At 34.5% G+C, this 12,126-nt stretch overlaps 2 protein-coding genes across 2 annotated transcripts; one reads left to right on the top strand and one right to left on the bottom strand.

Annotated features, from left to right (window-relative positions):
- Window positions 1–1,665: 1,665 nt before the first annotated feature.
- Window positions 1,666–2,184, bottom strand: LOC125579959 (secreted RxLR effector protein 161-like). The gene has a single exon (XM_048743880.1). The coding sequence runs from the start codon at window positions 2,182–2,184 to the stop codon at window positions 1,666–1,668; it is 519 nt and encodes a 172-aa protein (XP_048599837.1).
- A 6,440-nt stretch (window positions 2,185–8,624) lies between these two features.
- On the top strand, window positions 8,625–9,730 carry LOC125580742 (NDR1/HIN1-like protein 26). Its single transcript, XM_048745788.1, has one exon. The coding sequence runs from the start codon at window positions 8,956–8,958 to the stop codon at window positions 9,625–9,627; it is 672 nt and encodes a 223-aa protein (XP_048601745.1). The 5' UTR covers window positions 8,625–8,955; the 3' UTR covers window positions 9,628–9,730.
- Window positions 9,731–12,126: the final 2,396 nt, after the last annotated feature.

Here is a 12,126-nt window from a genome sequence, read left to right as displayed (position 1 = left end):
TTGAATCTTCACAACAGTTTACCAAAAGATTTAAAAGATGAAACTTAAAACATTTTCACGGACCTCAATAAAGACTATAATAATAAATTTAACAGTCAAAGAAAATAATATACACTAAATCTTAACTAAAATTATAAAATTATTTAATAAGATATAAAAGATTATTCAGTGGTTTTGTGGGCTTTATTCAAACAGTTTTTAATAGATCTGATTGTGAGATTCTGGCGGATCCAATATGGGTTCATGGGCTTTTTCAAAACTCTGATAAAATAGAGTTCACGTTTTCGCGTTTTTTAACTCAATTCTAGCCGGTTCTTGTATTTTTTTCTATTTTTTTAACTCAACTTCGAACATTCATTTCACCAATGTCGATAAAAAAATTTGACCGCAAGAGACTTATACAACTAATACATTAAGTTGATTTAGTAACACCTTGAATCACTTAAATGGATCCAACGCAACCTAATCTTTAACTCAATGCATTTTTGAACCACAATGAGAATGAATCACCCCCGCTACTCGGAGTGACCACCTCTTAAACCACCTACATTCGACCAAATGGTACGACCAACCTTTACTAACACAACAGACTAACAACTACATATATCCGAGATCATTCTTAAACTAGCCAATAAATCAAAATAAATAATCTTTAACGTGCTTGACCCGTCAACACCTTCACCAAAGGCGCAACATCAAACTAGGGCTCTCCTGATGGTGTTCAAGGCTGCGACCCTCAGCCTAAACCGGACACCTAGATCCGAATGAAAGACGGGTCTCAAGGAATGAGCGTATCCGGTGTAGCAAATCTAAGTTTCCCGAAAAGAAGAGTTCATACCACCTCTTTGTAAAAATCATCTCTATTCTGGCTCTGGGTAGTAGCTCCTCTGCCACAAACCGTCGTTAGATTATCTTCTCCGTTTGACCGCTCTGTCTGCATAGCCTAAGGTGTAAGAATATTTTATATTCTATGTGACCTATGTATCTATTGGTTTAATATAAAGTTCAAGTTCATATTAATGTTTTTAGATTCTAATATAAAGCGATACCGTGATGGATCGGTTTCGATTAGAATCTAAAAACATTAATATGAACTTGAACTTTATATTAAACCAATAGATACATAGGTCACATAGAATATAAAATATTCTTACATTCTCCCACTTGACCTTTGTGTCTACTTAAAGGTTCAATAACTTTAATGTGCACTTTTATATCAAATTCACTTGATCTTTACTAAAAATTTGAATTGATCGAATCATGGCGGTTGTATGCCATTAAACGACATAGTCCCTTCCATGTATCACAAATCAATTCCAATTTTATATCAATCCTTATATGAGAAGAACTTTTATTTCTCAAACCAACCATATGTTATCTACAAACCATAAGTGTATACACATACTTTAATGATAACATAATAAATAAATCAGAAACATAACTTTATGTGAATTCTCAGTGTCAAATACATAATGAGCATCCCATAACTAAAATAGCAAAGCCTTATCTATAATACCCATACGTTCTACATGGCCATTGAACGCCTTGGGTGGTAAACCTTTAGTTAGCGGATCCGCTACCATCATGTCCGTCCTTATGTGCTCGAATGACACTCTCTGTTTCTGAACTTCTTCTTTAACAGACAGGTACTTTAACTCCATGTGCTTAGCACCCTTCGAGTACTTGTCGTTCTTTGAAAAAAAAAACAGCTGCTGAATTATCGCAGTAAATTCTCAGCGGCTTGGCTATAGTGTCGACAATCCGAAGCCCTGAGATAAAGTTCCGCAGCCATAGTGCATGAATTGTGGCCTCAAAGCATGCCACAAATTCAGCCTCCATAGTGGAAGTAGCAATGACAGACTGCTTTCCACTCTTCCATGATATTGCTCCCCCAGCTAATAGGAACAAGTAGCCAAACGTCGATTTTCTGCTATCAACGCATCCGGCATAGTCTGAATCTGAATATCCAATAACTTCCAGCTGATCAGATCTCCTATATGTAAGCATGTTCTCTTTGGTGCCTTGCAAATACCTGAGAACCTTCTTTGCAGCTTTCCAGTGGTCCATTCCGGGATTACTTTGATATCGACCCAACATTCCAACAGCAAAGTTGATATCAGGTCGAGTACATGTTTGAACATAGTTCAAACTCCCAACCACCGATGCATAGGGAATTCTTTCCATTTCTTTCAGCTCCAATTCATTTTTAGGACATTGCATTTTACTGAACTTGTCCCCCTTCTGAATTGGAGTTATTCCTGCAGAGCATTTCTCATTTTATATCTCTTTAAGATCTTATTGATATATCCTTCCTGAGACAAACTTAACAGTCCTTGTGATCTATCTCGAAATATTTCTATTCCGATCACATAAGATGCCTCACCCATATCTTTCATTTCAAAGTTCTTAGAGAGATACTTCTTCACATCATGTAACATACCCATGTCATTTGCAGCAAGTAAAATATCATCAACATATAGGACTAAAATCACAAACTTACTCCCACTGATCTTAATGTAGATACATCGATCAACAATGATCTCTACAAAACCATATGAAGTGATGGTATCATTAAACTTTATATACCATTGTCGAGAAGCTTGTTTTAGTCCATATATTGACTTTCTCAGCTTACACACCAAATTTTCTTTTCCTGTGACCACGAATCCTTCTGGTTGGTCCATATATACTTCCTCCTCAAGATCTCCATTCAGAAAGGCGGTTTTCACATCCATCTGGTGAAGCTCAAGATCATAATGAGCCACCAAAGCCAAAACAATTCTAAGAGAATCCTTCTTTGAAACCGGAGAGAAGGTCTCTTTATAGTCAATGCCATCTTTCTGGGTGAAACCTTTAGCAACAAGGCGAGACTTGCGTCTTTCAGGTTTACCTTTCGAGTCACGTTTAGTCTTATAGACCCATTTACAACCAATGGTTTTGAAACCATCAGGCAACTCTACTAAGTCCCATACATGATTATCATCCATAGATTTCATTTCTTCTTTTGAGCCATCAAACCACTCTTCAGAATTGTCACTTTCCATGGCCATTTTGAATGAGATCGGATCGTCATCCATGCTTAAGTCACATTCATTTTCAATAGTGTAAACCACGTAATCGTTTGAAATGGCAGATCTTCTTTCTCTTCCAGATCGCCTTAAAGGTATTTGTGGTTCACTATTCTCTTCTTGAATTATGACATGTTCATCAACAGTATTTTCAGCTAGTGGAATTGGCTCATCATTATGTTGTCCTATTGTGTCATTAGAGTCTGATGCAACAATAGGAACAACTACTTCAGGTGGAACTACAGGTGAAGGAACTTCAACCTGAACTTCATTAATGTCCACTTTTCGTGGTTCACCACTCCCACTAGTTTCACCGTTTTCAATGAACCTAGCATTACCCGAATCAACTATTCTCGTACTATGGTTAGGACAATAAAATGTATACCCCTTTGATTTTTCAGGATAGCCAATGAAAAATCCACTGACAGTCCTAGAATCAAGTTTCTTTTCTTGTGGATTATATAGCCTTACTTCTGCTGGACAACCCCACACACGTAGATGTCTTAAACTAGGTTTCCTTCCCGTCCACAGCTCATAAGGAGTCTTAGGAACTGCCTTACTAGGAACCCGGTTCAGCACATACGTTGCAGTTCTTAATGCATATATCCACAAAGAAAGGGGTAATGAGCAATTACTCAACATGCTCCTAACCATCTCTATTAAGGTACGGTTCCGCCTCTCAGCTACACCATTCTGCTGAGGAGTACCAGGCATTGTGTATTGTGCACATATGCCCCTACTTTCAAGTAATTTTGCAAATGGACCAGGACATTGTCCACTTTCATCGAATTTTCCATAAAATTCACCACCTCTATCAGATCTCACTATTTTAACCTTTTTATCTAACTGCCTTTCTACCTCGTCAATGAATATTTCTAGAACATTCACAGACTTAGACTTTTCATGCAGTAGATAGGTATATCCATACCGTGAGTAATCATCAATAAATGTGATGAAATATTTTTCGCCACTCCATGAAGGAGCATCGAAAGGGCCACATATATCGGTGTGTATTAACTCAAGAAGCTGAGTGCTTCTTGTGGCTGGTTTCTTTAAAGTATGTTTCGTCTGCTTTCCCTTAATGCAGTCTATGCATACATCTAAGTCACTGAAATCCAACTGAGGAAGAATTTCATTCTTTATTAACCTCTTAATTCTTTCTTTGGAAATATGACCTAGTCGTTGATGCCACAAGAAAGCAGAACTTTCATTAATTGCGCTACGCTTAATGCCTCGACTTTCAACATTAAATAAGGATTCAGAAAACTTTGCATCAAGGTTGAACTTATAAAGTGAATCAAATAAAATACCACTACCATAAAAGTAATCATTTCGGTACAATGTGAAAACACCATGTGCAACCTTAATACTAAAACCTAAATTGTCCAACCTACTAACAGAAACAAGATTTCTAGCACACTCAGGTACATAGAGACATCCTTCAAGATCCACATGACTTCCAGTGTCCAAGATCAATCTATACGTCCCAATTCCTTCTATTTGTGCCTTCATCCTGTTTCCCATGAACAAGTACTGTTCAGGTCCTCTTATGGGCTGGATCGAACTGAATCCCTGTTTAATATGAGACACATGAGTAGTAGCACCAGAATCTAACCACCAAGTATTATCAGGAACTTCAACAAGATTCATTTCATAGCAAACAAAGCTGTAATGTTTACCTTTCTTGTCGAACCAATCCTTCCTTTTAGGACAATCCTTCTTGAAGTGTCCTACTTGCTTACAAAAGAAACATTTCTTTTCCTTCTGGATTTGACTTTGAGGTCCTTTCACGAAGTTTTTAACATTCCTTTTGCCTTTCCTACTTGATGTTCTTTTGCTGCTACTGGCACTTCCAAGACCTACGAGGTTAGCAACTTGATCTTTCATCTTCCTTAATCTCCCCTCCTCTTGAATTAGCATAGCCTTTAATTCCTTAAAGTTCCATTTATCCTTAATGGTGTTGTAATTCACCTGGAACTGGCTAAATTCAAGAGGTAGAGAGTTCATGATGAATTGGACCAAGAATTGCTCATGTACCTCCATTCCCAAGGTCGTTAACTTTGCTGCCAGATTAGACATGTGCGTCAAATGATCATGGATTGGCTGAGACCAGTCAAACTTCTTTGTAGTTAGCTCATTCATGAGACTTCCTACAATCGACTTGTCAGCCAATTCCGATTGTGAACACTCCTTAATTTTCTCTATGAATTCCCTTGCTTTCTCTGTCTTAGGCATTGATGGCTTAATACTTTCCGCCATCGTCAACCTCATAAGGTTCAAGCTCAGCCTGTTAGATCGCTCCCATCTCTCATAACAAGATTTTTCAGATTCGGAGCTATCTACTGTAATAGCTGAGGGTTCCTCATCAGTTAGTATGGCAGAGTCCAAAGCCATTACACCCAGTGTAAACCGGATTTGCTCGAACCACTCACCATAGTTGAGGCCATTAAACTTTACCACAGAGTTAGCAGAAGCAAACACATTTGATGAAGCTGCAAGCATTCATACATGTTTACCCGTTAGTGCTTTGAGACTTTAATATATATTCAGACTAATAGAAACTTTTAACACTTATATTTTAAATAACCTTTGGGCAATATTTAAATATAAGTACTTTCATTGATGCTAATTATATATTCTTTAATATTAATTAAATCAACACTAGTCAAATAAATATGTTATCTTTGGATATACATATTATTCACTATAGTAGAAAAATGATTAATTATTTTCTTATTATTAATTATATTCAATGATCCACCTTTGGGTGATCTCCTAGAATATAAATAATAATTTAATTGATCAATCAAACTTTTATGTCATTTAGCATCCTTGATCTTGATCAATTATAAACTCTATAATTATTTTTAATATCTATATGTCATATAACAAGGTCACTTTGGTGACTATCATATTATATACATATAAACATTAAAATATCTATGGGAAAACTACTTAAATTGTGTTAATATTTCATAACACAATTACTTGATCATTAAAATGCAGCGGAAGCATTTTTTTTTTTTTTTTTACTATTTATTTTAATTTAATAAAATAACACCTTTATTAATTCAAATATGCATTTACTTTGATAAATGATTTCCGTTTATGCATACTAGATGAATTACCATGTGCTAACAGTCATGCGTATGCAATCAAATGTTAATGAATAACAGAACGCACTCTTTCATGCATGCAGTCTTACGTAACGATTCAAACTTCAAATGAACTCTGATTAATTATGAATCTACTCTCATTCATGAATGACTTAATTAATAATCCAGATATTTCTTATCGCATGATGCCAAACGTTAATATTATGAGTGCAATTCCTTTACGGTTATTACCGAAAACGTAAACCTCGTGAATTAACAATATTCCAAAATATTTAAGGAAATTCACTAATTTACTTCACGGTAACAACAGTAAAACCCAGATTTCAAAATTCAACAGTTTTATTCAAACAAGCATATTAACCCACACATGAACAGTCGTGACTTTTTAAAAATTAACCATGCAAAACACCTTTTACGACAACTATAATTAACCGTGTTGCATCATTATACACTTTCATTTTCATTGTTGTCGTACTTGATCATTTAAGTTCAAAAATTCAATGCGAACGATTCACAAGCATCACTTAACAAACAGATTCAGTCAAGGATGAATTAATCAAATCTAAGATGGCTCTGATACCACATGTTAATCTATTTCAAGACCAAGACCTAATTTAGATTTGACTTAATTCAATCCTAACATGATTCTAAAGAAGATAGGAACACTAACCTTGATCCATGCTTGGATGCAATCCCTCCAATTGATGTTCTCCTCTTTAACCTTCCTTTTTTTGGTGGTTTCCTTGATGGAGAAGAAACCCCAAACCTTCCCTTAATCTCTCTTGTTGATAATCAGTATTATTATTATGTGTTTTTGAAAGACTCTCACTTTTCTTACATGAATAAAAAAGACGATGCATAAGGTCTTTTATATTAGGCAAACGGTTGTGTGTGTTAAGCAACACAACTCTCCATAATTCCAACATAACTCTTTGATATAATAACCGTACCACAACGTATAGTCATATATGTTATATACCATTATTTAATATATATATAACATATATTATATAATTATGAGATTAAGGACATTTATGAATATAAGGTAAAGTAGGAGGGTTATCAATACACCCGGATTCTAATTCATTAATCGAAAGTTAGGATTGAATTAAGTCAAATCTAAATTAGGTCTTGGTCTTGAAATAGATTAACATAAGGTTCGTGTGGATCCCGATAACCAGGACCCGAACTCTTTCCACTTGCGTTAAAAACTCTTTTTCAGGTCTCACCACCGCACATGGGCTTAGATCTATGAGGAAGGAGTCGTCTCCCAGAGTCACGTGCCGCCGTCGAATCGGAGTTCCCTGAGATCTTAAAAAGAAAAATCATATCTGGCTTCTCCAAACCCTAAAAGCCGACTTTCTTCACCCCCGCCATCTTGATGGCCTCACCGCAACTCCAAAGCATCTCTGGATTCAACACTGTCAGTCTCGAGATGAAACCTCGGGTGGGTTCCCCGAACCCATAGTGGCAAGCATGTCGGCTAGATCAGAATGAAGGTTAGGAAAGCAAAAGGAAAATAAGTTGAGGGAAAGGGAGATGCCTCAGGCGCCGGAATAGCCAGGCCGGAGTTAGGGTTTTGCCGCTGTGAAGATAGAGGTTAGAGCTTCTTTCTTTTAGGGAAAGACTTCGTTTAGTTTGCCGGTTCTTGTCTTTTTAGCTTTGTTTCTTGTCTCAAACATTTCTTGCACTTCTTTTATTTTATGAAAATTGATTTTCAACATGAATAATACACCACCAAATAACCACACATCTAGATGTAAATAATGTATAGAAAACTACACAAACTATATAATCACATGACATCTCTAAAATAATATATGTTATATTGTTGATATCATAAATATAATTTTGATATCTGAAAAATGTGTCGGAATTGGATTTTGGCATCACCAGTGCAAAAATGTTTGAGAAACAAATCATAACACATATCAAAAGATCAAAAAAAAAAAATGAAAACAAATAAAACAAGCATTCAAAACGCAATTTTATACATCAACAAAATATGAGATAACATGTTCAAACATGTTAAAATATGTTAAGCATCATGAAAAATTCTCAAGTTATAAGTGCAATTGACTTTTATGGCTATCAAAATTATGTTGATGATTAACAAGATAACACACAATAGTTCAGGGATTTATCATGTGTTTCATATAGTTCGTGTAGCTTTAAATATATTATTTTTGTCCAGATATGTAATGTATTGTTCGTGTAGTTAACAATCAGTTTATTTTAAAATTTTATCTTTGAGCACACACTTCTTCATATCATATGTTAGCAAAACAAAAATCTGTTTAACACATACACTTTTGCAGGAAGAAACCTCAAATCCTCCTAACCAAGTCTATACCAATTTAAAAAATTCCCTCAAAAAAATAATCCATCTGCATTACTATTATATAAGAGCCATGGTTTAGGATCAAACCATAGTATACTATTTAACCATGTCTATTTGAACTAATAAACCACATCAAACACTACATAAACCACTGTATCATGTCATACCAAAGTCAGGTAACTCAATATCTAAAAATTCGAACTTGGTGGTCAAATTTGAAATCTTTGCACATGCATATAAAGAAAAGAAGTACACAATTATATACTTTAGTGTCAATTCTTTTCTTCCCAAAGTGAAATACCCATTAAATTTTCCAAGGTATCTTTTGCTTTGTACTTAGCTACCACATACGTTTTTTACTTTTAGTTTACTACATAAACCTCACAAGCCACAACACAAATCACATTACTTGCCTATTAATTCCACTAAAATGGATAACAAGATTGGCTCTCTACCGGTCAGATCCGAACCATCAGCCCGACCCATATCCCGTCACCACTCAACGAGTTACATTGATAGGGTCAGAGAAAGCCTCACAACAAGAGTATCCAAATTCATATGTGCCATTTTCTTATCTCTTTTGTTATGTTTAGGCATTGTTTTTTTCATATTATGGATCAGTCTACGTCCTCACCGACCCCGTGTCCACATACGCGAGTTCTCTCTCCCCGGTTTGGGAAAAACCGACGGGTTTGAAACCTCTCATATAAGCTTCAAAATAACGGTTCATAACCCAAACCAAAAAGTTGGTGTTTACTACGACTCCATGGAAGGATCCGTTTACTACAAAGAGAAACGGGTCGGGTCGACTAAACTCATTCACCCATTATACCAGGACCCAAAGAACACAAGCTTGGTCGAAGGAGACTTACGTGGGCCCACAATGGCGGTGAATAAGGACCGTTGGAAGGAGATGGGACGAGAGAGGAATCAAGGGAAGGTTGTGTTTCGTTTGGATGTGGTTTCCGTGATACGGTTTAAGGTGTACTCGTGGCACAGTAAGATGCATAGGATGCACGCAAACTGTTATATCGAGGTCGGCTGGGATGGCATGTTGTTGAGCAGGACCAAAGACAAGAGATGTCCGGTTTATTTCACTTGACCCAATGTGTCGCATTTATGATTTGAACCATTTTCTTTTCTACTAATGTGATTCCAATTTGATTAGTTCAACATATCGGCTGTATCTAAACATTTTTTTAAAATGATTCCAAAAATTATCATTAAAGTGATGTTTTCATGTGTATTTAATTTTGGTGTCACAATTTGATTTGCACATGATGACCCGTACAATTGTTTTTAGTAATCCTATAATTAAACGTCAAGGTTTACATAATTATCCGTACCTAACTATTTGCACTTATTGCGTGCTTATATTTATGTTTACGTGTGTCATGTTGTTTGACATAATTAAATTTAATTATGTGTATTTTACAAGATTGAAATTTTATTTTTGTTACAAACGTTAAAATATTCAACTGACAGCGACGAACGTAAATAAGTAATATGAACGAATATATAAATTTATATTGATTGTGACAGAAAAAAACCTATAATTTTTAGAGTTTTTTTTCTTTTTGTTATCTAGAAGTTGTCTGGACATGGACATGATCCCCTAAGCCAGGGAAAGGAATCATTTTTGATACCAAAACATAGTATAAGTCTCTTTTTCACTAGGTTTCAAACCAGTAGCGCAGCAACACCAACACATGAGTTAAAAACAACTGGCTAAACGAGTCCGATGGTTATAATTTTTAGTTTTCCATACAAAGTGTCTAAGATATTTCAAAATTAAAATAATTTTCATTATACTTTTATTGTTATAAATTAAATTTATAAGTTGTTGTATTCATCAAATCAAAATAATGCGAAACTAAAACTACTAACAAATTAAATAACAGAAAATATATAAAATAGACTGAGTGTTAACGTTAGAATTCTGATATTTGGTATAGAAAATGTGGCAAAATACATCTGATGTGAAATTCTGAAAAATTAAACTATTTTAGTATATGTAAGGAAGCATGCAACAAATATAAATTTTGAGTAACCATTTTTATTGGACTGGTTAAAATAGTATTTTATTTTTATAGTATTCTTTTTATGGCTAATCACAAAAGTGATAACAATTAATGATACTGAAAACATCAAAGATCATTTATCTCCTCGTAGCAAAAAAAAGATCATTTATCTCCTCGCCACAATTTTTCAATATTTTGCAGTTCTCACTAGGCTGGGCAAAAAACCCGGATCCGAAAAACCGAACCGAACTCGATCCGAAAAAGTAGTACCAAACCCGAACCGAAATTGATTAAATATCCGAAGGGGTTCAAAATTTTGGTATCTAAAAAATCGAAACCGAACCCGATCCGAACCGAAGTATCTCGGGTACCCGAATGTAACCGAAATAGATTTATATACCAAAATATATTACTTATTTTTAGATTTAATATATATTAAAAACATCCAAAATATATAAGATACTTTAAAGTTGTCTAAAATACTTGAAAATATACATAAATAGTCAAAAGTAAATGTCTAAAATGGCTAAAATATATTCAAAACACCAAAATGCTTGAAATATCTATTGATTTTCTATCCAAATATTTAAATCAAACCAATTTATATGTTAATTTTAGGTATTTTGACATATATTATACAAATTTATATGTAATATATTATTTTGATTTATAGGTTTTGAGAAAATTTAAGCATATAATGAATATTAAAATTTTAAAAATAATTTAAATGGGTTATCCGAACCCGAACCGAATCCGCAAAGATCCGAACCGAACCCGAACCGAAATTTAGAAATACCCGAATGGGGATGAAATCTTTATACCCGAAAACCCGAAACCCGATTAGATCCGAACCGAACCCGAATGGGTACCCGAATGCCCACCCCTAGTTCTCACTATTATTTTTTGTACTAAGGTTCTGACTGTGAGGTACTAATAGCGAGAATTTTAGGGCGAAAAAATGATTTCGCTCGGTTCAGCTAGCATTTAATCATTTTTTATTAATTTTACACTCAGTACTGTTTAACTCAGGATACGTGGTTTACTTTATTCCCTCGCGGCTTTTGAAGAGGTATACTTGTTTAACTTTTTTTTAAATTTTTTATTATTTGTTATTCTATCATTTTCCTTTTATTTACTCCATCATTTATCATTTTTCTTTCAGTTACTCTATTTAAAATTTTAAATTACTCTCATTTACTTTGAATATACCAATCACACCCTAAATATTTTTTACGGTTTTGGTATCACCCTAACATAAATTTTCGTAATCATACATGCCAAATCAGACGTAATCATACATGCCAAATCAGACAGCCTGGCCCAAAGTTGATTTAGAGAAACATAGGTTACAAAACTATGGATATATATATATATATATTAAAATGAGAATATGTCAACCAAAATAGTACCTATCGATAGTTTATAAGAAAAGTCGTTACAAACAATATATGGCTCGATCGCAGTGTTTTCAATAATTTTTCTTTCCTTTGAGAGAAAGGCTCGATCTTAGTTGATGATCAAAAACAAGCACTACAAGAAATAAGCTAAATAGCTAAAGATTTATTCATTGCTACAAAAGA

Source organism: Brassica napus, chromosome C1 (genome assembly GCF_020379485.1).
Source record: "Brassica napus cultivar Da-Ae chromosome C1, Da-Ae, whole genome shotgun sequence".
In the NCBI taxonomy this organism is placed as follows: Eukaryota; Viridiplantae; Streptophyta; class Magnoliopsida; order Brassicales; family Brassicaceae; genus Brassica; species Brassica napus.
The sequence above is the reverse complement of the archived record's forward strand: the minus strand, read 5'-3'. Positions and strand labels throughout refer to the sequence as shown.

Bases quoted from the DNA above. Each gene is read 5' to 3' on its own strand.
- LOC125579959 (XM_048743880.1), bottom strand. From the start codon at position 2,184: ATGGAAAGAATTCCCTATGCATCGGTGGTTGGGAGTTTGAACTATGTT.
- LOC125580742 (XM_048745788.1), top strand. From the start codon at position 8,956: ATGGATAACAAGATTGGCTCTCTACCGGTCAGATCCGAACCATCAGCC.